The 27,996-nt window shown below is 41.8% G+C and overlaps 2 protein-coding genes across 6 annotated transcripts in view; one reads left to right on the forward strand and one right to left on the reverse strand.

Annotated features, from left to right (window-relative positions):
• The window catches only part of LOC125881351 (dickkopf-related protein 3-like), a 48,981-nt gene that overhangs the window by 2,578 nt on the left and 18,407 nt on the right, over nucleotides 1–27,996 (forward strand). For 2 of the 4 annotated variants that reach the window (XM_049564479.1, XM_049564478.1), the window contains exon 2: nucleotides 9,540–9,678. In XM_049564479.1, the coding sequence (XP_049420436.1) occupies nucleotides 9,674–9,678 (5 nt within the window). In that variant the 5' untranslated portion in view covers nucleotides 9,540–9,673. Of the gene's footprint in view, nucleotides 1–3,725; nucleotides 3,831–7,614; nucleotides 9,679–27,996 lie in introns of those variants that run through there. The other 2 variants (XM_049564477.1, XM_049564480.1) reach the window with 2 other exon arrangements.
• Nucleotides 296–27,956, reverse strand: LOC125881334 (plexin domain-containing protein 1-like). Of its 2 annotated transcripts, none has more exons than XM_049564448.1 (13): nucleotides 27,377–27,956; nucleotides 13,821–13,984; nucleotides 7,462–7,602; nucleotides 7,312–7,381; nucleotides 5,477–5,599; nucleotides 5,272–5,390; nucleotides 5,063–5,162; nucleotides 4,031–4,126; nucleotides 3,857–3,938; nucleotides 3,712–3,772; nucleotides 3,503–3,626; nucleotides 1,805–1,965; nucleotides 296–1,490 (listed from the first exon to the last, which is right to left on the reverse strand). In XM_049564448.1, the coding sequence occupies exons 1-13, from the start codon at nucleotides 27,450–27,452 to the stop codon at nucleotides 1,365–1,367; spliced, it is 1,443 nt and encodes a 480-aa protein (XP_049420405.1). In that variant the 5' UTR covers nucleotides 27,453–27,956; the 3' UTR covers nucleotides 296–1,364. The 2 variants fall into 2 exon arrangements, with proteins under 2 accessions (XP_049420405.1, XP_049420404.1); XM_049564447.1 differs by having other exon boundaries at nucleotides 298–1,490; nucleotides 7,462–7,605.

Consider the following 27,996-nt stretch of genomic DNA (forward strand, 5'->3'; position numbering starts at 1 on the left):
ACACTAATCACTTTTGTGGTGGGCTGAATTGATGTAAATGATAATAATTAGTATTTAGCTATCTGTCTGTCTATCTGTCTATCTATCTATCTATCTATCTATCTATCTATCTAATTGTTATTTTGCAATCTTTGCCTGTTACGGCACAGTTTAGCTTCAGGAGAGCCAAATATTACCCTTAAAGTAAATATGCATTGTATGCTTGTATTCCTTTATTTAGGTAGAAATAAGGAAATCAAAAAAGTGTATCACAAAATTGTAATATTACAATGCATACCATTTAGGGGCTTGGATCACCAGAGTCCCCACAATACAATAATATCAGTACCGTAATTCCGTGACACTGCACTATTTTCTGGGATGGTTAACGTACCATGAAAATCTCATAACGTTGCAACCCTAGCCTAGACAGTAGGTGTAAATGTTCAAAGGTTTGGTGGCATATTAAATTACATGCCAGCCCATGTCCCAAGTATTAATGTGCATGTAAGCAACAACTATAAGAACTAATTTAATAGTACCTTTACATCAGTTTAAATGAATGAGTGCATTTAGAGCTCATTCATTCAATTATCAGAATTAAATATTGGCATGTAAATTAAACTGTATGTTACCCGATAGCACTCACCTGACATTGACCAGCATCTTCTTTACCTGGTCTAAATGTCTGCAAAGTGGTCTGCACCATTTGTTCTCAACTCCTCACCAAGCATGACATTTATATCAACACTCACCACCAGCTTTTATTAGAAGACATTTAAACAGAAAGGTTAAAAGAAAACTCTCATAACGTGATGTCACTAAAATTCATCCATACAGAATTTCTCCAGAGAAGCTCAAGATGACCATTATAGTCACTATCAGTTATATAGCTAAATATCTGTTATAGTGAAGTCCACAGAGATATAACATTTTATGAACCAGTCATTGGTCGCGTGGAAGTTTCATGAAACAAAAATAAACTGAATAAAAACAGAAACACATTAAGTTGAGCTGTATGTTGGTTTGCAGTATGAAGGCTAGTTCGATTCATTCCCTGACATCCCCTTGCATTGATGGGTTTTTGTACAGTTACACGCTTGCATGTCATCATCTCTGTACAGTCGTCTTCCTCTCAGACCCTCCAACCCTTGAATCATATGGCAAATCCCCTGTGTAATGGCAAAGAGCAAAAGACACAGAGAAAGCTGGCAAGAGCTACAAGAGCAGTTACAGTAAACACTGTCCAGCCGCCAAGGTTGGAGTCGGGACACCCTGTGTCGATGTTCGGCCTGATCGTCCATATTCATCCCCTAGTAATACCTTTGCAGTCCTCAAGATGGTGCCCTTTCTTCTTCTGGCTGAGTCCTGTCAGTCCAGGACTCTTAGCAGCACTGCTCAGCTTCAATGAAACCTTCCTTTTCATGACCCCCAAGCTCGACCTCGGCGTAACTGGAGTGGCAGCCCTGGTTGCGGAACTTCATGGAGGGCCAGTAGTTATTGGTGCGTCGCTACGAACAACAGACAGTAGTTGCTAAAGGCCAGGCAGCAGACAAACATGCAGTGATGGAGGAAGTATTCAGATCCTTTACTTAGGAGAAAGTACTAATAGCACACTGTAAAAAATACTCTTTAACATGCAAAAGTCCTGCAAAAATGTTACATATAAAAGTAAGTATCAACAGAAAAAGACTCAAATACAAGTGGCTCAGATTTGCAGTTAAGTAAATGTACTTCCTACCTCTGCAAACATGAGTATGCATGTAGGATATCTTTAAACAGAATCTGTCCACTCTATAGGATAGTATGAATTTGTGTTTCTCACCTGCATGAGGTAGAACGGTGGAGCAACTGTGGGGTGTGTGTTGATGTAGTAGACAGCCAGTAAGGTCAGAGCTACAAGCAGAACCAGTGCAGCCACTACGCCTGCTATGATGGCCGTGTTCTCTGTTATCCCCTTATTGTTTGGAGGACTCGTCTGTATATCTAAAAGGAAAGAAAACAGATGTTGTTGAATTATGTAGAAGTGGCCGACTAAAGAGTTGGCTGTAACCTTACAGACATTGTTGATATGTAGGTCTGACTTGCTAGGACACTATGGGCATCCTTGCAAAGCAACTGACCACAAGAGATCTGTTGTACTTGACAGCTAATGTGAGTTTGTTTAAGATACAACATATTGTCGTAGACATCCACTCAGCTCAACTTAATTCATACAGCACTGCATCATAGCCCATTCGAGAGCAAACCAGAACAAAAGGCAAACTTATCTGTGTTGCATTATGTGTGTGCAAAGAAAACTTGTGACACTTTAGCAGCAGCACAGTCCGTCAACCAATAAATTGACAAATAAAGCCTGGAACAGGCCTCAGCCAGCTTGTAAAAACAATTACTCAGAAGGTTAAAGGGATAATTCTGGTTTATTACAACATGGACCTAATTTAATAGCTTTAGCCATTTCCTATTGATGATAATAAAAGTGTACCCAGACAGTTGCTGAGATCTGGGAACACTGTGATCAATGTCCAACGTGGCAAAAAAAAAGGTTCAACGTGGTCACAAAGTCAAACAGGTTGGAAACCATCTAGCAGTGTAACCAAGTCATCTAAACAGCTGCATTTGGAGGTAAAACTCCCTGAAATAGTCTCGTTTTGCACAGGAAACCTGTGTGTGCCCGACTAAAGTAAGTATGATAGATAAAAGTTGAACCAGGAAGCAGGTCTATAAAAGTTGATGGGTGTAATAATTGTAATATTTTGCTTATAACCTTGCATTCTCCTCAAATAACTCTGGCTAACCTGGAAATTTGTTTAAAACCTGTCTGAGTGACTATTTGTGTTTCTTGGCCCAGCTAACTTAAGTGATGTGCCACGTTCTCAGATTTCAATTAACTTGATTAGTACAGAGTTATTATCACTGGAACAATGGCCAAAACTAAGAAAATAAGATCCGAGTTGTAAGAAAACAGAAATTATTCTTTACTTTCTTTGGTGCATCAAATGTTATGCATTGGTTATGCAGAGGGGCATTTATCTTGGACCTTGAACTCTGTCACACAACTGTTGTCTTTAAAGATGTGGTTACTATTTTTGGCTTCTTTAACTTTTGTCAGATCCTCTCTGCTTTCTAAAAAAAAATATATCTAGTGGTCAGACAATTACATTTTAAATTCTTATTCTCTGATATGTCTTTAATGTCAGATATTGAATGCCTGTCTCTGTCTTGACAAAGGTTTTTGGATTGTGTAAACACCAGGTACAGCAATGGAAGAAGTCCAGGACATGTAGCGTTCTGTTAACATCTCTCTCCTAACCTTAGTACACACGTGTGTAATCAGAGGTAAATTCAGAATTTATTTAAATGATTGGTCCCATTATCACCAATATCCAGTCCAGCTGTTTGAGTCAGTATCAGCCCAATATTCGATATCAGTATCGGATCAGTACATCTGGATGAATGAGATGAACCTTTGCTGACATACCTCATTATGTGCCCCCCTAGATTCTGCTTTAGAGAAGTTTACCTTTAGTGACAGGCTGGTCTTCGATCTCTGCTGAAGAAGGTGTTGGACCTGGAGAAGACTGGTTGAAGGAGCTCATAGACCCCTCAGGTAGTATTGGGATGTAGTCCTCACATGTGCCTTTTGCCTGTGAAAATACCCAAAGGAATGACTCTAGAAGACATTTAACAGCTGCTCATTTCTCTGTTGTATAAAAGGGAAGTGTACCTCACCTCTTCAGGGCAGTTATAATCTAACCACTCTTGTCTGTGCCGGTCGATTCCGTCGGAACATCTGAAACTCAGTGAGAACAAAATGAGAAGAGCCAGGCTCTCCACAGCTTCATTACAAGGTAAATCTTTCAGAGATTCATCCTACCGTTGAAGTGTGTTGCACCAGCCGCAGCCAGTTGTCAAGTTGGATGATAGGCAGAGTTCGCAGGATGTGTGCTGAAGACAAGCTGGAGGAATCGGATACACAGTGTACTGAAGTTAGAGAGGTGAATAATGAGGTTCGGCTCTCGTATAAATACTGGTGTGTGAGGATACTTACTGGGCAGAGGTGTGAACTCAAAAGCAGATTTGCTAACAATCTTTGTGATGTTAATCTCAACACGATGATACTCATAGATAGTGCGGCGATTCGCTTCTTCAAGACAAATATAAAACGTTAGTATGTTTGCAAGATTTATGTAAGTAAACAAAAGAATCTAATTACACCAACACATCCACTTATAACAAGAAACTTTATCATTATAACTAGAAAAGTTAGAAGCTTTCATATGTCGTAAAGTTACAGTCAAAGCCTAAATGAAGATTTGCAATTTCCTTATTTGCGAAACAACCAATTCATACAAATAAGGCTGTCATTTATGGACTAGTGAGCACCTCTCAACAAAATTCGTTCATTCTAGAAGTAAGTAGTGTTTCGTTTTGTTAAACCAGAAACAGCCCTGAAATTTCTATAGCCAAACCCACCAGACGTCATTAAAATAACAGTAATTTTATCATATCAATTAAAGTCAACTTCCTATCATATAATTTAAAGTCAATGGAAACAAAACAAAACCCTTAAAAACCATTTTGGTTCGTCTTTCCACTGTTCCAACAATCACCAACTCTAATCAACCGTTAATTCACCCAGTTAGATGTGAAAATATGCTGACTCTGTGCGTGCTTAAATTACGATTTATTTGAATAGAGTCTGGTGGGTTTGGTGATGGCATTTATGGGCTGTTTTTTTTTTATCTTACTCTTTAACTAAAGGGTCTATCTCTGTAGGGATCTGAGCCTGTCAGAGGCAAAAACAAGCATTTTTAGTTGTCATAAATTGGCTGGCTGCAGCAGTCCCAATTAAAACAGGACCAATCAAAAATTGCTGTCTCCATTAGTCACTTAGACGCAAAAAATTATCAGTTTCTCTTTAATGTTGTTGCTGATCGGTGCATTTCATAATAACAAGAAAAATACGAACATATATTGTAACAAGAAACAGAAACACTTTTTTGTTACAGAGGCAGCAATACATTTCCTTACATTTTTTTGTGTTAAAAAGTGTGTTTGGAGAAATGTTTTGAGAGCTGACCTGAGAGCTGTGAGGAGGGGAGGAGTGCCATGAAAGCATCAGACAGTCCCACCTTCACTGGATGCTCAGTAGAATTCATTTCACTCACTGGTATGGGGATCTGAAAAATAACAGCAGTGGTTTTTTTTTAACATGGCGAGCAATTTTAGGATCGCTTCCCCACTGTATAACTGTGGAGGTGATATAGAAAACAGTTAAGCTGAACTTACGTTTCTGTAGTTGAAAACAATGGTTCCATTTCTGTGGAGGATTGTCTGGAAAGTAAAAGCTCCCTCAGCCTCTCGGTCCTTCAGCTGCACTTTGTCCCACTGCACCACAAATAGATTCCCTGAGCAGAGCGGGATACAGAGGCTGGTCAAAGAAAACCTGGAGCTCCCAAACATTACCAACCTCACAGAGGAGCTCCTCACTTACCGTTGTCTGAGTATCTCACTGTGGAGTTTTTGGAGAAGCTGGGGTCAAAGTTGGCCATGAGGGGAGCGATGTACTGTGTGGCAGTCAGCATTCGATGAGTGATGTCCCCCATGAAGATGAACCCTGGGGGGAAGAACAGATGAGGCATGTTTTTAACATAGAAATGATGTTTCCCTGGAATGCATGCTGTAGTTTCATATTTTAAAGTGTATTCAAAACCCCTATGCATTTATATATTGTCAGATATGTGTTTGGAGGAGAGTATCAAAATCTGTCAAGAACTGAAAGCTGGCATAGAATATTTGGTCAGATCTGAGCAGTATTTAACATTTGAGAACTTTGGGTTCTTTTGTTGGGCGCTTTTGTCCCTTTGCGATCATTCTGTGCCGTCACTCACATGACGTTTTTACGCCACTTCACGTACTTATTTTAACTCAAAAAATTATGTTTTTTCTTAAATTAAGCAAGTAGATTTGTTGCCTAAACCTCACCCCAACAGTTTGACAATGTTAACCACGTGTTAGAACGTGTTGAACCCAGGACACAGCTGAGCGTCTCATACAAGTGCTAAAGGGTGCGCTTCATAAAGGGTGCTTATGGCCTCGGTATCACATGAATTTGGAAGTGCTTGTTGGTCCGTGAAGGCAGTGCAGGCGAAACTCTTCATGAGTTTTTTCTTATCCTCAGCAGCAGTTTGAGTCGTGGGGCGGAGAATTGATCAGTCGATCAGTTTGTGGTTGGATCGATCTGAGCAGATCGATGGATTAGACAAGCAGCTGCTGCGGAGGCAAATGAAAGCAAACCTTTTAGACCCGGTGCTGGGTGTGTGGTTGTCATAGGAACGTAGCTGCTTTCATCTAAAGCAGGTTGAGAAAACGATGGACAACACTTAAATGAGAGCGCTGTTACGATGCGAAAAAGAGCATTCTGTTTCTATACAAATTAATGAAGAGATAAGTCTCGTCTTTACCTCGTTGTTCTGCTCCATCTGTGCTCAAATAACACTGTGCTCAGAGAGTGTGGTGCTCTGAATAACCAAACAATATATGTATTGAAACAGTGCTCTGAATGAACGGCCTAGCTCTAAAAATACAAAATCAATATGTGGCGGCAAATGATGATATTGTTGCGGACCGCCACAAATAAATGTTAATGTGGAGAAAACCCTGAAAATGTATAGTTTTGGTACCAGAACTGAAACGCAGGTGTTACATTGGCATTAGCAGTGAAAAATACTTAAGAAATATATAATTGTGCAGATTGCATTAAAATATTTCTTAGCAGTGATTAAAAGTATACAGTGTGTATAGTAATAAAGATAAAAGCTACAAATCAGTGACCGTAGGATCATCTGGTTTTAACAGTCACGAACCTCTACATGTAAACAGGGTCTTATAGTGTTCGTATGACGACAGAGATAAGAGATGTCGTGTAACATGATGACCAAATGCTCCAGGCAGCCATTCAATAAAGAAATTCAAACATTGGCAATGCGCTATATTGTACAATTTGTTTTTTTTTATTCCCATCTCCTTCACATTCATAAGCATAGCACAGCATAATGTTGGATCAACAAATATGTCTCTCTCTCGCTCTCTCTCTCTCTCGTATGATTGTTTTCTTTGGGTGAAAAATTTAGGACAAGTCTTTAAGCGATTAAAATAATTAAAAAATGAAGGCATTTACAATTAACCAGATTCATTATAGCCTGGATGCCTGAATATTTCCCCCAGGGTAGGACAGAGTCTCCTTCAGCACACTGGGAAACATTCCATCTCCTAACTGGAAGTAGATGAGTCCCACTGTGGTATCAAGTAACATAAAGAGAAACTCACCACCAGTTGCTACGATGATTTGTCTCAGGTGGTGTCCATAAAAAGGGAACTCAAAGGACAGTGCCACCCTCTGTGGATAAGAAAACATATCAGACATGCCTGCGTGTTAAATCAGATGGTTGTGTGTGTGTATGTGTGTGCTCATCTCACCGCCGCCTGTCGGTGTGCGTTAGACAGTATGCCATGGATCTGGACTTGGCTCCTGTGCAGGGTGTTCAGATTTACCCACAAGTCCTCAGTCCGTCTGTCTGTTGGACCAAAACTCTGCCATGTGTAGTACCTCTGGGAGTCCTCCTTAGAGAAACAGGCCACTCATTAGGAAGGTTTTCGTGAAACATTATTCATGGTGAGGTAGTTCAGAGTTGGGGGTTCAACAGCCATTGACTGCATTATTTATGATATCACTTTTTCAATATCATTGCCATATCGTTCTTAAACCAGTGTGGGACTATTTGGGGCTGAATGATGTGAGGAAAATATCTAATTACAAATCTTCTGACCAGTTTTGTTACTGTGATTCAAATAGCAATAATTTCTAGAAATTAAACCCCGCAGACCTGTATTGTATTGTATTGTATTGGTGGCCTACATAATATTATGTGTATATAGTACAGACATCGGCATGGAGAGAGGATATTAACAAGACGACAGCCAAGACTCTTGGAGTTTGGTCAGCTCACAGTATTAAATATAATCAGCTACAGCTGAGTAAATTTGGTGGAAGCAGTCATCTTGACAGTTGGGAAAGTTATTGACTACACTCACTTGTTTTTACAGCTTGGTAAGAAATTTATAATGTTATTAAAATTGAGTGTCTTGTGATGTGAAAACGTTAAAATTATGATTGAACGCGGTCAATTGTTATGCCCTAGAATTCACTGTACACATTTTGTAACAAGAAGACCATTTGTTGCCCATTGGAAAAACAAAAATGAGTATTGGATCTTCAGTGCAACACACTTGAGTTTTTAATTTGCATATTGAAGAAATGAATTTCTAACAAGATTTTGGACCATTGGTCAAATGAAATGTAATTTGAGTACGTCCTTGGGATGTGGGAAATTTTAATGAGCATTTTCTTTTTTTTTTCCTGGCTTTTTTATTTTGTGGGAAACAAAAAATCAATCAATGATTTGCAACATGGAATCAACCAAGGTACAACTCCATTAAATGTGATCCTGTCAGCTCCTTGTACATTGTAATTTAGTCCTTATTTGCATCTTCCTAGACTGCATTCCTAATTTTTAAGCTGCAGCGTGTGTGTTCATGGCATCCCGGATGGTTCTGGTAAATCCATGGTTTCAGGTTGTGGAATAATTTATCTGTAGATTTTTGCAGAGTTACTTCTGTTGCTTTACAAATTAAATCCATCAAAGACTCTGAGTTCCAGAATCCGACTGTCTCCATGTCTCAAATCACTGGAGGCTTGCGTTGTAGTTTGTTCACATACCTCGACCTCAACAAGATGGCTGAATGGTCGCTCTTCCGAACACAGCCAGCACCGCTCTGCAGGCACCTCTGAACGGCATATAGCAGTAATAAAGAGTGCTGATTCCCTTTGTGGCGCATCAACAGGAACGGGACAGCACCTTACAATCCTACTCTCACACCAGTCACCCTAAATCACAGGTGTCCTCTCCTTCTCTCACCAGAGTCCTCTGCTCTGTCAGATTGCCATATAGAAAAAGAGCCTCCTGGTTGAATGGTGGCGTCCAGGAAATAGCCAAGTTTTGGTGAAAAAAAAAAAGAATATTATAGTTCCTGATATCCTGTTAAAAACTGATGTGGGCACAGAGGTCGTCCAATTATCCAGTGCCCGTACAATGCCTAGCAGGATGCTAGTTCAGCTGATGACCATATTCTCTATCTTCCTTCGATGTTTGCTGATGTTTACATTTGAAAACCTCTTCTCAGCTAGCTAGTGGAGGTCGGCAGATAAGGAGATCAGTCCATAACGAAAATTAAAGTTGTAGCCCTGCATTTTATTTCATACACATTTCATAAAAAAAGATATAATAAATGTTGGTGAGGAAAGTATGTCCACCCTTATTTACCCCTTTCCCTCTAATGGGTCGCTCTCTTTCCTCCACAAACCTGCATATTTCTGTTTGTATCAAAAGTCATTCATGATAATATCATCATCAGGATGAAAACCATTGACTGACATTGACATGAATAATAACTTCACTAAAACATGTATTTATTTTATTTTGTGTGCTTTTTTCCAGCCATTTTTCCATGACATAATCAAGCCTTGATGTGGTGAATCAGAGAGGATCAGAGTTGATGCCACAGTAGGAAAGTGGTTCCTAACCCTGGGAATGGCACCCTAAGAGGAGTCGTAGGATCACTCTAAGGAGTCATGAGGTAGGGAAACAAAATGTGCTACATAAAGTAATTTATTCTTTTGGAGACTTTGCTCTACTTTTTGCTTGATCCTCTGATCAATCTGCTTACAAATTAAAGACATACAACCAGTCAGAACGGGGTTATAAGAGGAGATGTTTTGTGTTAAGAGGTTGGTGGGGAAGCACCGCACCACACATCTGGGATTTATCTATTTTTGTCCAAACAGTTCCACTTGGGGGAGCTGTTTACACATTGCACACGGTGCTTTGACTTCGTACAGATCTGCGTTCTTGATGGCATTATTAATGTATGGTACAGTTCAAGGTGACAGAGAGCAATGGTTCTGGGGTTTAGTGTGGGCTCAGAAAGTGGAGCAGTTAAATGCAGCGCTCTCACTGCCTTTCCGGCTGCTCCATATACAGCAAGTGACCCACTTCTTTCTCCCATCGCCACAGCCTGACACCAGCCAATGTTGTCTAGAGGGGGGTGTGGGATTTCTAGGTGAGGAGAAGGGAACAATCATACACTTTTCCCTCACAGCTGACTGATTTATTAAAGAGATTCCCATTGGACGAGAGGTGGAGGGGTTTGGGAAATTGGGATCAGACCTCCCCCAAAAAGGCAACAGCAGGGTTACATGTGATCTTGTCCAAATGAGTCATTCGTGAGCGCACACACACACATGCACACGCGCACATGCTCACGCTTAAACAAACACTGTAAGTTGGCAGGACGAGGCTATCGTCTGTTTTCAATTTGAATTGGAGGGAGTGGAAGAAAAAAAAAAGTACAACACAATTTATTTGGGTTGAATTTTACTGAGGCCGATTCAATGAGAGAAGAAAACACAAATAAAACCTCATCACACACACTCAAACACACACACACACACACACACACACACACACACACACACAAACAAACATATTTGTAAAAGGTAATGAGTGGAAAATGGCACAGCACGAGTCCACCTGACAGAATAACAATAACCTCCGCTCAAAGCTTCTCCAGCTTGGCAGAGTGTAAACTTTGTGACCCCGACTGACCTTTCAGCACAGTTTTATCACAATAACACATCCATAGTCAGGTTAAAGCTTCTGCAATGCACGAAAATAAATCCCTGCTTTTTATCTTAAACCCTATAATAACCTATTAGCTTCCCCTCATCAATTCAACCTGGCATCGTGAGTCAGTGACTTACCCATCATGCCTCCATGATTTTAGGTAAAACCAAAGCTACAGCAGCAGTTAAAGGTTTGCAGAAAACTATGCAGAAACTGTCAGCAACTCTAAACAATATTGCCAGCCAAATTGCTATATTTGTGGGGCTTTTTGGTCATGTGTCCATGTTTTTTCGTAGCTACCTCTTGGATATGTTCTGCTTACAGTCTGGTACTCGGTCACTAAGTTTTTATAACGTCCTGACCTCAGGGCTGTCACTGTTCATTTCAAATTTAACTGTTAGAATGTAGTAAATTCTCAATCTGTAATGGCCTGTTCCAATTAGAAATTTGCAGTCTATAAGTGCAGCAGACCTTTTGAAGTAGTTTGCCTTCTGATCCAGCAAAGTGCACTCTAAAATTTCACTATCATCTTAACCTGTTCCTTGCCTTCTTGACTGAGCTTAGTTTGGTACAAGCTTAGCTAGTAATGTTGTTTGCTTTGAAAATGGAGGACACTGACAAGTAAAGTCATCCTAAGTGAATGATAATGACGCCAAAGCATCTGAGAAGTGGTGTGTGGAAGGATTTTGGGATCATCATCATAGATGGGTTAAGAAATTGACATTAACAAAGACATGATGGGTTTGACATCTCCTGTTAAGTGGTTCTAGATGTTACCATGGACAATGCTCTTAAGTATCTGATCGCCATACTCGAGAAATAACTGGTAACATAAAGTAAATGTTACGTTAAGCTAATGAAATAGCTGGTATTGTGAAGTTAATGAACCATTGTCAACATTATTCTTGTGGAGGGGAGGTGCATTTGAATTCATTCAAACAGATTGCCCCTTCACACTCACACACATTCTTATTAGCCCCTTTTACACTGCCAGATTTTCGGCAAATGTTGGACCGTTTTGCCGGCAAGCTGCGAGCATTTAGACACACAGGGGCGGATTGGCGAGTTGATCCAAGGTGCCCAATTTTCCACCTCGTAGGGTAGTCATATTGGTGGAACCCTCTTAGTTTAAACAGACCGAGGCGGCCTTCCACAACGGGAGGGGCTGTTGAAGACTTGTGGGAGGAGCTGTTGATGACGCCACATGTGCGACCCACTGGCGTTGGATAAACAGGAAACAGCTGATAGCAGGAATTAGCGAGCAGCTAGTAGCAAGATGGAAAGACAACCCTGACAGACACTGTAAAGATGAGCAACTGGGGAGACAAGGAATTGCGCGCCCTCCTTGTCCTCGCAAACAAAGAGGCCATTAACCGTCAGATGACGGGGACGGTGAAGAACGGGCCAACTTACAAGAGAATCGCAGAAGGACTGACCAGCTGCGGCTTCCCTCCCACGTCACTGTTTACGTCACACACTGAGCTACACGTTTTGTTACTTGCTCACGCCCCCCATTGTCCCGAAAAAGGCACATTCTGTATAAACAAAAGTAGGCAGGTGGCATTTTGCTGCACTCCCCGATTTTGTTTTTATACTGCCAATGCTGAACGAAGACTGATTGGGCTTTCCTGCAAAAACTCTAAAAAGGGCTACAGACTAACTAACTGGTGTTTTATTGTGGCGTATTTATTATGAATACAGTCCATCTAATGCTGGTTTTGTTTCTGTTTTTAGCTGTTTCATCACTACTGCAAATGCAGCTGTTGCCAGTATCTCACTATCACTATCCTCATTCATATTTCAAGAAGCTACAAATTATATTCAGTCCCAAAATAAGTCTGAAAGGCTGCAAATCAGAATGGAAGTAAAAAGCTTTGTTGCATAGAGATGATACACCGTCTCATCTAGTAGCATTGGTGTGACCTTTGGAAGTACTTGCCTGTTTAAAATCGTCTTGATTTGAATCTTTGGTCTGAACTGGGCATAAGTTAACTTACAACAACTTGGAGAGCTGTGTCAGTCTCATCTAAGCTGGTCACCATTTTGGTGGCAATATTTCTGTCACTATTTTCCATGGATGCAGCTCAGTAGGTAGCTGGCCAGCCATGTAGGACGATGGCCTCCCCATTCGTTTGGACAGCACTGTTTCAGAGTTCAGGATAGCCATGTTTCATTCACTGCCAGATGGTTCCATAGAAACGCTCAGGGAAGTGGCTGTGCACTGCCCCAATACCTCTTCAACACCAATGACCAGGGTTATCTCACCTGTGTTCCACCCTTATTTTGTCAGTTCAGACCAAGCCAGCCAACACAGTTAATTCAGGTACGGCCTGAGTCACAACCCGGGAGCAATGCATACCTTGCATGCTGTCGTTTGGGGCTTTAAATGTCATATTCGGAACTAGTGTTTTGTAGTTAACTGGTATCTGGTTTGGCCTGTAATATTGTAATTCCTGAAGGTGTACTGCTTTTTCAGTGATTTCAGTTTGTCTGTGACCCATTGCTGTGAATGATGTTTGCCTTTCTCATTCAGCAGCATCATTATGTTCCCATACACTATGTTGTCCCCCACCATCCCTGCTATTTGCTGCTCGATTTCCTTCTCATCATGGTCAGTCAGTGCTCCCACACCTTGAAGTCTTGCCACATCGCCATGATGTTGAAGTTGTAGCTGTAGCTGAAAACATTCCTGCCATTTGCAACCAGTGATAAATTTGTCCTGCCCTGGGTGTTAGTGACTCTGGTGGTGTGTCACTCACATTGAAATCAACCCTTGTCCAACCCCTGTCTGACCCACTTCTCAACCTGGGTTGCGAAGCCATGTCAGTCAATGTGGGTTAACCCTTTCAAACACAACATCAATGCTGGTTCAACCCTGATTGAGCCCTCAGTTTGAAAGGGGTATTAGCTAGCTACAGCTGATTAAATCTGCCAGCTATAGATGTCACTCACCTAGCAGACTCTATGATCACGAGCGAGAAATGATAGGCTGCTCTCGTCTACCTTTGTCCGATATCAAGGATGCAGTGTTTAACAAATTGCATACTAAAATGGAAAACTTTATCAACAGACTTTTAGCACTTATTTGGATCTCACCACTACGCGGGTCACGTTGTCAGGCAGGGTACTGATATCAAGTCCTCCTCCTCCGTCAGTGTTGCGGGCTTCTCTGTGTTTGTGTGGGGTCTGCTGGTCCCTACTGTCTCTGTGAAAACCGGACAGATCTCCATCTCTCTGCAGAGGAGTCCCGCTCAGTGCATCTAGAACAAGACAGGCATTATGAGTGAACAGTGAACACACATGTGGGCCCTGCATGCAGAGACATCCAGGAGGATTGAATCCATGAACAGAACAGTTGTCTCTTAAACTCTGCAGAGCCAGGATGTTTTTTTTCCTGCCATGTTTTCATAATGCTGTATTAATCCTTCACCTGTTATTGACTATCCAATGGACACAAACTGTCAGGTCCTCAACATTTAAAGCAGCGTTGCTAGATTTCAGCCTTTTGAGAAGAACATGATCATTGAAATCTGTGAGAAAGCTTGGAAATTATTTGGCAAAAATATTGTCTTTAAAAGGAAGTGGAACAGTTTTAAACCCTGCGGTCACAGCTGCTCATTATTGGTTACCATAATTTGGATCATTAACACACTGACAGAAAATGTAATCCATGTTTTGAGCAATAAGTCACACAAAGACAGAAAAATAACAAATCACAAAACCCAGAAAAACAGAATCACAAGTCAGTTTTCTTTACATCTGTCATGCAGAAATAGTGCCGTGATGGCTTTTTAATTTCTGCATTTTAAATTAATAATGTGGCGTGTGTGTTTTGGCGGGACCATAGCAGGTTAGTAACTAATAGTGAAGTGTAATACAACCTTCATTTGGTGCCAGTGTTCTCTATTCACACAGGTCTCTGCTGAACACCTACATCTGTGTGGGCTTCTTGTCATCTGCTCAACAGATCAGAGATGGATGTTTGTATTTTTTCCCATTTGGAACTTTCCTTTAGTTTTTTTTGTCAGTAAACTGATCCATGACTCAGTGTCCTGTGCACATTTTCAGACAGAGTTGTGAGATCAGCAGAACTCGCTGATCGTTCAGCTGGATGAAGGTCCCTGCTGTTTTCCTACTGGAGAACAAGTTGAGGGAATGAATCCAGTTTGCTGTCTACATTTTATGTGAGCTGTTAGTTTACTGATCTGAGCTATTAAGTAACAGCGTGTTTATGAACATCTTGAGAGAAGAAAAGACAAGAGCCAGCCTGAGGTACTTCAGACCTCCCTCTCAGCCTCTGTCTTTCTATTTTGTGTTTACAGCATATGACCAGAAGTATGTGCACAGCCTGCATCCGGTCCTTTTGTATTTTTTTTTAGTTTTGGTCTGGAGCTGTTTTTCTTGGTTTGGCTTTGTCTGTTTTCTCTAATTAAAATCTGAATGCTCCAGCAATCAATGATGATTTAGAAAATTGTTTGCTTCCCGCTTTGTAGCAGCAGTTTGGGGGTAGGCCATTCCTGTTTCAACATGACTATGACTGCTGTGTGCAAAGCCAGGTCTATAAAGAAACGTTGTTCTCAGTTTGTTATGGAAGAACTTGACTGGCCTGCACAGAGTCCAGACCAGATCACCCAACATCAATGTTCAACCCCACTGATGCTCTTGTGCCTTGGGATGTCGCGGTGTACTTATGTGGCAGACCCTACGCCGTAGCGTATGCACATGGCCTAACTGTTGTGAGCATTTATACTTGTGCGGTGGTGTGTCTGTGTCACTCTGCAGTTACACCTCCAAAACACTAGTTGGTGGCGGAATTCTGTGAAGTGCTGTAAAGCTCAGTTGATTCAAAACACTTATTAAACACACATTAAACACACATTAAACATGGCTTAATAGAGACAGTTTCAAACACAAGTACACCAATCAGCTTCACTATAACTCGCAGCATTCACAGACAAACACTTGTCTTTATCCGACACATTTTCCCCACAGATACATCATGCTAACATTATTAGCACAAACCTATGGCATTTTACATTGTATAAATTAGCCTAGTGGCTAGCGGACTTTTCCTCTACTCATATAAACCAGAGACAACAGCAACATTTAACAAACAAAAATCACAAAATTCGGCTCCATTACAACTCACAAGATCCACTGACAAACAACTGTCTTATACTAAACACGTTTTCCAAACAAATACAACATGCTAACATTATTAGCACAAGCCTATGGCATTTTACATTGTATAAATTAGCCTAGCGACAAGCAGAGATTTCCTCTGCTCATATGAAGCCAGGATAAATCACACACAAGACTTAAAATGCTATTTTAGTGGAGGCTTTATTGTCTTCACAATTTATTGTTTCTTATCTGTGAAATTAAAGTAAATAAAAGCTTAATTTGAAATGGTGAAATGGTTTCAGCTTACAAAAACAGACAGGAGGTCTACGTCACTGTGATGTGTAGTTACATTTTTGGGGAGGTGCACATCAGGCTATAGCATAGAGTGCGGCGTAGGCTCTGCATCGATGTAGAGCCTACATCATAGGTATGTCGTCAATTCGATGCAAAAGTATAAATCACACAAGGGCACACAAGGGCAGTGAGGCGCAATAAGGGACACAGTGGTTGCTTCGATACAGAATATTCGCACAGGTAAAAATGGCGGCTCAAGGTAGAGTACTCGCTCTGGGTGAGGGGAAGACTGAAGCACGTAGGGAAAGACGACAGACATGCTGGTCTGTTTGGGTTCAGTATTAATTTCTCCTCCATTGCTGTTCTTGTACAGCGATGTGACAGTTGGTCTATGTGGTATATGTCCTGCCCCTCCTCCACTGTGATTGGACAGAAATTGATGGAACAAGCGCAGTGTTTTTACCCAAAGATGAATATTGTTGGCAACCACAAAGAAATGGCAAGCGAGCAGCACTCAGAACAGAATAGACGCTTGGCGCCTCATCACACTGCTGGTATGTATAGCATAGTGTAAATGCGCAGCGCTTCCATTAAAAAAGAAAAAATATGAATATAGCGATTGTGGCAGTTGTTTGCCAGTTATCAGTTACTATGAAAGCCCTACTTTTATCTGAATGGGGTTAATCCCTGTAGCCAGGTCCCAAAGTCTAGAGGAAAGCCTCCCTTGAACAGTTGAGGCTGTTATGACAGTAGAATAACGCCCATGGTTTTGGCTAGCCATCACATCTGGGTATGGTGTTTGGTTGTAAACATACTTTCAACCTATGTGGTCAGAAGTCTTCTTTGCTGAAACAAAAATTGGGAATATGACATCTAAATGTAAATGTTTTGGGTATTTGGCACCTGGACTCTCTTCATTTGGTTTTTGTTAGATACAGACGATTTAGTTGTTGACCGTTAAAGGACTAGTGCAGCATCTTGGGAAATATACCGATTTGCTTTCTTGCAGAGAATTAGATGTGAAGTATGATACCATGCTCATGTTTTATGATTGATAAGAAGCTGCAGCTGGTTAGGTTGGCTTAGCTCTGTCCAAAGGTAACAAAATCTGCCTAGCAACGCCTCTGAATCTTACTGATTAAACATTTTATCTTGCCATGTTACACTCCAATTTTTGCACTGATAAAAGAAACAAGTTTGGTTTTGGAAGATTTTATCATCAGAATCAAAATGTAGTTATTCAAGGCTATACCTACTGGGCTACTCTTGTTTTATAAGGACTGAATGAAGTTAATCTTCTATTGTTAGATACATAAAATAGACAAAGAGACAAAAAAGGACTTAAACAAAATAGGACAAGAGAAAGAAACATAGAGAGGTCATCACACACACAGGGGAGACAGCTCTAATGAGGAGTTTTGTTTGATTATGGTGCAGAGGAAGCTGTTTCTACAGCTTCAGAACAAGAGGCTCCTAATTGGGTCAGATTGGCAGCACTCATCATCACTAAACAGCTGAGGAGGCGTCAAACAGCAGGGGACGAGGAGGAGCTTTGAGGGGGAGGAACACTGGAAGTGGCACATTAGGGAGTTTGCATTAGTATATCATTGTAGAAACATTTTTTGCAGCCTTTGCATTTAATAGGTCACTGTCAGATTTTGCTTTACAAACATCCTAAGTGTTGATCTTCTTTCCTGGAACATCTCTAACCTTCTCTAATTATCTGCACGTGTGCCTGGATGGACTTCTAACAAAATAGGGGGCTAAAAAAAAGTTCAAGAGACGGCAGGTCTTTACATAAGGACTTGAATTAAGCTGACCTCCGTCCACCAGGTCTGGCACACACATGTGTATGTGGAACCTGCACTGGGAATGTGCAAACTGGAGCAGAAAAAACATCATGGCGAATTTGAAACGGGGCCCAAAAATCCAACATGACAGATGTGACAGATTTGCTGGTGAATCGTTGGTGGCTTAATAGTCAATATATATCATGATGCCCTCTCTATTAGAATGAAATGCATGGAAACAATTCTGACAGCCCTCCAGATTTAGAATATTCCTGGTAACTGCCAGGATGATGTCAATTTAGACGATTTTCTGCTGTTTAATCCAACATATGGTGCAGTGCCAGGGGTGTTGATTCCCTGAGTGAGACTGAAACATCTAATCAGGCAGAATTAATTTGAATGATTTACAAATATACATCAGCTGTTCTGATTATAAAAACTATCACAACTGAACATGTAGTTTTCATAGATGAGACGAGACGGGACTTAGCAGTGGGCTGGTAAATGTTACGAAACTTGTTAAGAATGTTTTATATAAGATGCCGAGAACTGACATGCTTTCAATATTATTATGTAATGCTGTATGAGCAATATGAGATTGGAGTGCTGACAGGTCAGTAAATGCCAGTAAATAGTCAGTGCCAGGATGTTTAGCAAGCCTGCAAAGCACTTAGCAGCATCAGCTGTTGGTGCAAGTTGTACGCTATAATTCAGCAGTAAATAAGCAGCTGTGCTCCACAATCCACACTGGAGCTGTTGAATAGATTTGTGGAGTTCGTTAGTTGCAGCGGTGACTGTACCAGAGCAGAGCGAGCAGCCACCAGCCAAAGTCAAGTTTTAATCACCCAACTCTGTGAAAAGACATTTTCAAACTCCAGTGCCACAGATTTAGAAAGAATTCAGGCTGAAATAAAGTTATTTTTCTGCTTAACATTGGGATCGATAGGTTAAAGTTTACACTGAAACTTTGTACAAATCCTAGTTTTCTAGTTGTCACAATTTTCAAATGATGATCAGTAAGTGTGTGCTTGTGAATCATCCTTTGAATCTGTCAAAAAAACTGCTAGAGAGATGCAAGTACAGTAGGGCTGCCCCCTGAAAAACCATGATTCAGATCAGAAGTCGGAGACTTATTTTGCTGTACTATTTATATTTTATACAGGATAAGAACCTCACTCTGAGTTACTGAATGGAGAGATACATTTTGTTTAGATTTTACACAATATTTGAACTTGAAATGTGTATGCTGACATATAAAGCTATAACACTTATTTTGTTGCGTTTGTGTGGTCTTGAAATTAATAGTAACATTTTTCAGTATTTTGTCATATCATCAAGAATATCGTTATTGCAAAAATACCCAGAAATATCCTGATATTATTTCAGGACTACAGGACATTGCCTGCCCCTATTAGAGGGCCATGTAGCGCTAAAGGCCCTGACACACCAAGTTGACGTCCAGCAGTCAAAGTTGGGCCGTTGTTGAGTGTCTGTGGCCCTCATCGGTGCAGTGTGTCCTGCACCGTTGGCCCTTGTTGGCATTAGTTGGCCTTTTGTTCCACTGGTTCGGCATGTTGAATCAGTGTTGGTACAGTGGAGAATGTTGGTGGATGAAATCACTCTGATTGGTAGTTCAGCTCAGCGCACAAGAAGAGAAACGGAAGTGAGGAATGTAAACAAAAAGCATATAATGTTATTACTATCCTAAAACATTCTCCAGGTCCTCTGTAACTCTGCAGGACTTATTTCCACCCTGCCCAGCAGCAGTACCGTGGCGAACGGTCCCTAACTGCGGGGAGAACGGAGCAGGCTTCCCCGGAAGTCCGCCGCTTTTCCGGGTCCCTCTTCTCCACACTTTGGGCTCTAGTTTCGCAGACTGGGCGAGGCTGGGGTTCAGCGCACCTGCGCTTCGCCAGCTGGGTGTGGCCAGGCGGATTTTGTTTGGCACACCGTGCGCGCTGGTGCAGCTACACGTCTGTCCCACCTCCATCCCTCCTACCTGTGCAAGTCGGAAAGAGGGAGGAGAGGAGGCGTGGAGTGGGTTGTACACACATCACACCAATCAAATGAGCCCCTCTCCTCGCCCTTAAATGTGCCGCACAAAGGCGTAATGAGAGTTTACTCAGTTCGCCATGGCAGAAGAGAGCAGCAGCGTCAGATGGCCAAACTTCTCCCAGGAGGAAACTGATGTTTTGGTCAGGGAGGTCCAAGCTCGCAGTGTCCGGATATACGGAACTGTGAGCAGACCTCCACGGGCTGATGATGCAAAGGTAGCCTGGGAGGAGGTCACCACAATTGTAAATCAATGATGTGTTTGTCTCGTGCGCGCTCTTTCTTTCTCTCTTGCAGTCTCACTCTGTTTCTTTTCTTTTGACTTTTCTAAGATGACAGATGCTGAATATATACTCCCTATCTGATGCTGTAGCTGTTTGTGGTTGGCTTAGAGAGGTGTGAACTCATTAGTTTGCAGCTGTTTAATCAAATCAGGTTGGGTTTCCATTACACATGCCAAACGTGCCAAACGGTGCCAATTCCCTTTGATCTGACATCAGATGTGATGGGACAGTCGATATAGAGATACATTTATGTGCTGATTGCAGATAGTTGCATTGAATCGTGGTTTTTTGGGTATTTATTGCATCGTTAATGTGCCTGATATTCTGGAAACCTGCCTGTGAGGTTTTGGTGACGTGTGCGCACTGTCCGCCAGTCAGCCAAACTTCGGCTTACACCAGCTGCGCTCCCCCTGCGCTGACAGTAGACGTGGTTTCAGATGGCGAGCTTTTAGCGCACCTTCGGCGAAGCCTTTTGGCACGAAACTGTCACTGCGCCAAGCTGGATCTGTCGACACCTCCCCCTGCTGCGCTGCCACACCCATCTCAGCGCACCTCGGTCTGCCAAACTACCAAACTGAGCGCGCCTCGGGTTGCGCTGCTCGAAACTAGCTCTGCGCAGGGTTCGCACACCCTGCGCCACCCTGCGCTGCGCCGGGAAACTAGAGCCCTTTGACTTATTTCCACCCAGCCGACAGTGAGACTTACATTTATTGTGCCGACAGTGGCTTGGAAAACTGCCCATAACCGTGTCACATGGGGAAGAGGGAAGAGGGAAGGCGGCTGGAGTTCCTCCAACATTTGCGGTTAGATTATCGTATTTTTTTATTGACAAAAATATAGGCTGCTTCGGCTGATTTTTTTTTTTATGCGCACATGTGCCCCTAAATATTTTTTACAGTTCGCACACACGTATTTTTAGTGGAGTGAAACGCTCTCACTGTCGAACGCTGGATCTGACAGCCTGAGCACATCGGCACAAAATGCTACGGCGTTCGAGATATTATTTATATCATGAGAAGTCAATACTTTCGGCAGCCTAAATCTTTTATTTAGAAACTATGGCGGGTCAAATTAAACTATGGCGGGCCGCCATAGTTTCGTTAATTAATGGGAAACACTGGAAAGTCAAGAGGGATGAAACAAAATTTTTATATGTTATATGAGGTTGAAGAACGGTTTCTGATAGTTTGTGTTATTCACTGGAGCACAGCAGTGTTCTGTCTTTCAACATTGGATTGTGTTGATGATATGCTAACTGGCTGACTAGCATCAAGATGGCCTTCAGGTTTCCCTTTTTTGAACTGCAATCTCAGACAACCGCCGTCTGTTGGTATGGAAGGATAAGTCCCTTCACACAGGAGCAGAACATACGGTTGTTGGTTTGGTGTGTCCATGTGCAACTTTTTGGTGGGACATGGCAACAAGAGGAGACACAGCAGGGGACTCCCGTTGCTGCTAGTTCTCTAACGTTGGTTTGGTGTGTCTGGGCCTTAACACTTGACTCTTCCCCTCTATCCCAAGAAGAATCGGGACACTCTACCCCAGGAGTGTCAAACTCATTTTCACCAAGGGCCACATCAGCATAATGGCTGCCCTCAAAGGGCCAGATGTAACTTATAAATGTAACTACTCCTTAATGTTAAATAACTCTGAATTTATTACTTATTCAAGTTACAAATATTACAGTTGCATAGAAAAAAATATGTTTGCTTGTTGCTCTGTTATAACATACATCCTTTTGTCAGGTTATGAAACCCACATAACTCCATCAATCAAGGATCAAACTATCCAAGTGAATAAAGAAAAATAACATCAAACACAAGTTATGACATTAACTTTGTTCAAAACGTTTTTGTCATCTCAATTCCACTTGTTGGATAAATCGCATTAATGTGGAAACACTGCCGTCTAGTGGCGGGAAGCCGTCACTTCGCGGGTAACATAATCGACATGCATTGTGGGAAATGTTGTTTTTGGTCAAATCACCAAATCACTTTTGACCTATTTATTTTTAGACAATCAGACCTTTTAAGCTCTCGCGGGCCACATAAAATGATGTGGCGGGCCACATTTGGCCCGCGGGCCTTGAGTTCGACACATATGCTCTACCCCTAGACATGAACGCACAGAATGGAGGGGTAATTGCTAGGGGCAAGGACTGTATTGGGATTGAGCCTAAGACTAAATCAAAAATAACTGCCAAAATTAATACTGGATGGCAGTGATATCCACTATATCTGCCTCCGCAGATGTGCCTGCATTGCAGCATCCGCCTTATAAATCTAGTGGGTGTTGGAAGTCACATAGAACTAGGACACAGCATCTTGAACCATGTACAGTGTGCTATTGATATACACATTACATTCATTCATCCCTTTATTGTCTCCCACATGCCTGTTTCCCATTCCCCCTGCTCGCCTGCTCTCTTTGTCTTCTTCAGTAATGTACAGTAGCTCTGTGGTTTTCTTTCATCACTTGTTTTTATGTCTTTAGCAGAATTTAAACTATATCAATGGTTGTTTGACAGACACCAAAGTAACAAAAGGTCACATTTTTAGTATTTGAGCAGAGCTTTGAAGGCTAGACAGCAACGGGACAAACAGACTTGACTAGAAAGCCACGTTTCCTCAACTGAGACAAAAGCTAAATGGTCTTTCAGTCTGTTCAGCTGGATGAAGTCCAGGGATGAAAAATAAATTTCCTCTGAAAACAATCTCTTTCTGGATAAATGTGCAACACTTTCAAGTTGACGTACACTCGAGGATATGCTGAGGGCACAAAGGCATGTACTTAGTCCTGGAAAGGAAAAACGAATTATCTACAGACCCAACAAAAGAGAACAAAAGGCCAACATCTTTGCTCCAGAGAAAGATACGCTGAAGAGAGCAAACCATTATGTACCGTCAAAACACAACAGAGGAGATATGATTAAATCTCTAGCTACAAACAAAGTCTCGACCCTGTATCTGTACCGTGTTGTGTGCTGTAGTCTCAGGACAAGGAATAGCAAAGCACCTGCAGTCCTCTGGCAAACAAACCATTAGTGGAACAGTAATCACAACGCAGAGTCCCTGCTATGTATGTCAGTGTGTGTCATTGCAATTTAGCACAGTGGTTTTATTGTGGTAAGATTCTGAAAGGGTGATTTGTGTTAAAACCAGCCTGGAGCTTATGGCGTGGGAGTAAGCCATTTGGCACCTTTTACTCCGTGGAACAGCAGTAACCATAACACACAATCACAAACACTGGCAGCTGGACTGATAAGGACCCGAAGAGAAAAGGAAAAATGTGGCGTTTAGATAAATATGGACAAATGGAACAGCCTTAGAGTTTATAAAATGTTTAATTCACTGTCATGGAGTTGTTTCTTGTTTACATTTGGAACTGATTTTCCATTTTTAGTGCAGCTGACATGTAGTTCCAGTTCGCAGATGTTTTTTGTTCCAGTTGTGGGTCACTGTCTGTTTCTACGGTGTTGCAGTATTTATAGTTTTTACAATAGGACATTTTTTCACAGTCAGATATGCTTGTGAATATCAGGAAAATCTGTTTTTATTCAATTCAAAAGTGAGCCTATTATACTTAAGTATCATCTGTCAGATTAACAGATGTGAGGTTTGATAACTGGGGTTCAGCTTTGAGATTACCGGGCTATTGTCATCTTTGTTCTATGTTGCACTGAAAGAAGTACAATTTGGAGTATAGAGTTGTTTATATTGTCTTTGGCTACAACAACAAGATCCTGGAGATATTCTCTTGGTGGCAACCTAGAAAAAGTGTGAGAAGATACTGGTTTTATGGCATTTTTAGCTCATTCAGGTCATTTGTCTGCAGCCTCAGGCCGACTGTGACCACTGATCAGAGTCTGTCACATCAAATCCATCAGTGTGAGTCAAGCTGTCTTCATGTGACTCCTAAACGTAGCTTCTCTGCACTTTTCAGGCAATAATCTGGTTAGCATCTGGTTTTTAAATCTGTGTGGACAGCAGGTAAATGTAATTATTTCGGATTGAAGAGCTGCACACAGATGGTTAATCTTTGCTGTCTGTCACTTGAAAACTGCTTAAATGAAACATGATGTGTAATTTATAAAGAACAGATGCATTTTATTCTGCCTGATGAAACAATTCAAAGACAAGAATCTCATCTTCTCTTTCATTTTATTGTCAGACTGCATAATATTATGAATCTATGTAAGATAGGGACACATCTGACCATTAACTCTGGCATCACCAGACATGCTGACTAAGCTGCATATAGTGAATAGGAATTATGGAGACCTGCTGAACTGTCGAGGTCACACAGCGGGTCATGCAACCTGTACTGGGAGATGTGACAGATTTTCCAGCTATCCCCCTGCGTAACTGAGAAAAGGGACAAAACCTGAGTGGGAAAGATAACTTCCTCCACCACTTTAGACAGACTGAAATATCTCAATAACCATTTGACGGCTTGCCATTTTATTTTGTAAAGGCATTCATGGTCCCCAGACAGTGTATCTGAATGACTTGTCATCCCTTGACTGTTCCTCCGTAGTGCCACCAGCAAGTTACTTATTTGGTTTTGAGTGAAATGTCTCATCAGCTGTTGGATGAGCTTGCATGAAATATGGTTCAGATATTCATGCCCCCCTCAGAATGAACTGTGAAAGCTTTTATCCACTCACATTAATGTAGTGTCATCATCAGATCAAAGTTTTAATTTGGTCAGTACTTAAGTTTATGACCAAATACCTGCAAACTAATGACATTCCCATCAGCCTTACTTGTGTTTCATGCTAATTGGCAAATGTTAACATCCCAATATGCTAAACTGTTAGCATGTTGATGTTGGCATTCAGCTCAAGGCACCACTGTTCCTTGGTGCAGCCTCACAGAGCTGCTAGCATGGCTGTTGACTCTTGCACCAAAGTGACATCAAAGAACTAGTGACAAAGAAGGCCGACTGCTTGTTGCCTCATGCCGCCTGTGTCTTGGCCTTGCACCTGAACACACCGCAAAGACTACACCAAATGGCTAACTAGCATGTATGTCCTGCAATAGTTTGAGAAGAAATATCTCTCCATAGCTGCAGGCGTCTGTGTTCATCATTCAAAAAGGGAAACCAGGAGGCTGACAGGACGAATTCAAGATGCTAGTTAGCCAGTTAGCATACTGACAACACAACCTGATGTTTAAAGAACAAAGGATATTTACTGTGTGCTAGCGAACAATAACACTAACAATTCTGAGCAAAGAGAGCAATGGCTAAAAATCATGATTTCACCTAATATAACAAGTTTGTTTGGATCTCATGTTCTCTCGACTTTAGCTGTTTGTTTACATTCCTCACTTCCATTTCTCTTCTTGTGTGCTGAGCTGAACTGCCAGTCAGAATGATTTTATTCACTGATGGACTCTGCCGTCTCCAGCACCAATTCAACGTGCCGAATTGGCCAAAAAAGTGGACAAAGGATGACAAAGGACAACAAAAGATTACTGGTGCCGACATTGCGGGACACATTGCAAAAGCTAGGATGACAGATGCTCACAGATTGCCCGACACTGACCAGCAGACAACTGTTGCCTTGTTGTGTCAGTGCCTGTAGTCCTGTTGTTTTTAGTACCTTCCAACCCAACCTGTATTTGCAAATGAATGGCATAATAAATACATATTATCACAGACACAACCTACATGCAGCAGACACATGTAACCAGCTTCTGTAATGGCAAGATTTTGGTTCATTTCAATAAAACTGTTGCAGCCAATCAGGTGAAGTAAATCCACATGGAATTTTTAAACAGAGTTTGGTGAAATTTGACACTGGAATTTGTGCTGTTGCTCTGTTGCGGACAGTCTTGACGGTGCTGACCTTCTGAGAGAACAGGGACAGCTATGCAATCAATTTTGTGTCACTCTCAGCTGAAGCTGATCGAGCTGACCGCTCTGCAAAAGAGACGGGGTGTGGTCTGCAATCAGTCATGAGACAGGAGTGGATGGTACAGATACGTGAGAGTGCAGGTAGTCACTACAGCACCGCTTTTTTAGCAAAGAGCTGCTCCACTTTCTGGTGTGAGCAAGATGAAGCTTTCAGGCTGTGGGAAAAGGGCCTAAAATAGGGACACCTGCTGTACAGGGGTGAGGCAGACAACTTAAACTGAATCCTGGGCTTTGGCTTATTTCAGTGGTGAGGATGAGCATGGACATTTTGCCGGACTTGAAGTGAAGTTGTCTTATGTTAGGGGGGGATTAGTCTCTCTGGTCTCTGCACAGTGTGTCGGGTTGTCTTCTGCAGAGCTAGGCCCCTGATCAGAGGAACTGGGACCACAGGATAGGCCAGAGAAACTGGAGCACCACTGATTGTCGGAGGAGGAGCGGCAGCGGAAGAACGGGGGCTGGCTAAAAATAATATATCTCCAAGGAGAACAAAAATACATACATGCGCGTACACTCATACACACACACACACACACACACAGGAAGGCAGCATATATATATATATACAGGTGATGCACAGAAACAATTAAGCACAGTATTTTGGGCCATTAAACACAACTTGAGCTAAGATAAAGCAACATAGAGAAGAAACTTTCCATTTTTAAGTACTCTAGGCTCAGCTGCTGCTCTCATTGACTTTTTTTTGTACTTTTCTAAAATGCCTGCTGGAATGAAAACACCAGCCAAATTGAAATTACTGGTTAACCTCAAACATTTATCTGCCAAATTGTAGGATTTCCAATTATATGATTTGTGTTTTCAGAGCGGAAATACAGAGGTTTTGGAATGGCATCCTCAGAAAATCCAGACCTACACACACACACACACACACACACTCAGTCTTTCATGTGCTTCCTGTGACTGACGCAGAGAAATATCAAGGGACCTGTTAACTTCACACATTCATATGTGCACACATATGCAAATCCACTCCCCCAAGAAAGTGCCCTATAAAATATTTCAAGCTCGCCTGTTGCCAGCGTTAGCGGCAAGAATTCAGGTCATCTAATATTTTTTTAACCTGAATTTTTGGAAGCTGTCTTGACAGTCTGTTCTGAAGAAACGCAGTTTAAAAAAGTGTTAATATTAGCTGTAAATACCTGCATATTGGCATCTAAGAACGGGGGCTTACCTTCATGCTCCTGAGCCCAGACTCTCCCCAGCTCAGCCTGGGAGAGACAGATGAGGAGAACAGCACAAAGCCCCATGTCCAGCCGACTCTTCTCCCTCCTTCCCCGACTCTTTATCACTCCTCTCTTCTTCTTCTTCTACTTCTTTTTTCTTCCCCCCTCTCACTTCGCTGGAAGGAACGGGGCGCCTCACTCCTCCACTCCCCTGACTTCCGTCGCTCTCTGCTCTCCCACACCACTGCTTTTTCCTCACCTCAGCCAAGATTTACTGCTTTTCTCCCTCCTCTGTCTGTCACTCTTCTCTGCTTTGTGTCCTTGTTTGGCCCTTTAGAGTAACTTCTGGGATGGCGGGTCCATGTCAGGGAAAGAGTTGACAAACAGTTGAAGTGTTGCAGAGTAAGGTGTTTTCTCTTTGCCCTTCCTTTGCTCCAGTCTCATTATTTTCTGCTCCTTGAAATGATTGTTCACTCCCTCCTCTCTGTCTGTCTCTTGTGTCTTTCCTTGTGTTTCTCTCTAACAGTGCTCTGGATTTTTGCAAGTCTTCCACAAAGAGGAAATATTTATGTATTTCTACATTTTTTCTTTCCTTCCACACCAAAAAAAGGGGTTGGAGATGGGAGGA

This window comes from Epinephelus fuscoguttatus, linkage group LG20, assembly GCF_011397635.1.
Source record: "Epinephelus fuscoguttatus linkage group LG20, E.fuscoguttatus.final_Chr_v1".
Taxonomy (NCBI): Eukaryota; Metazoa; Chordata; class Actinopteri; order Perciformes; family Serranidae; genus Epinephelus; species Epinephelus fuscoguttatus.

Bases quoted from the DNA above. Each gene is read 5' to 3' on its own strand.
- LOC125881334 (XM_049564447.1), bottom strand. From the start codon at position 27,452: ATGGGGCTTTGTGCTGTTCTCCTCATCTGTCTCTCCCAGGCTGAGCTG. The intron at 5,600-7,311 runs GTGAGTTTCTCT...TCTTCCCCCCAG, and splicing joins AATCATCGTAGCAACTGGTG to GGTTCATCTTCATGGGGGAC. The intron at 3,773-3,856 runs GTAGGATGAATC...ACTGAGTTTCAG, and splicing joins TGGTGCAACACACTTCAACG to ATGTTCCGACGGAATCGACC.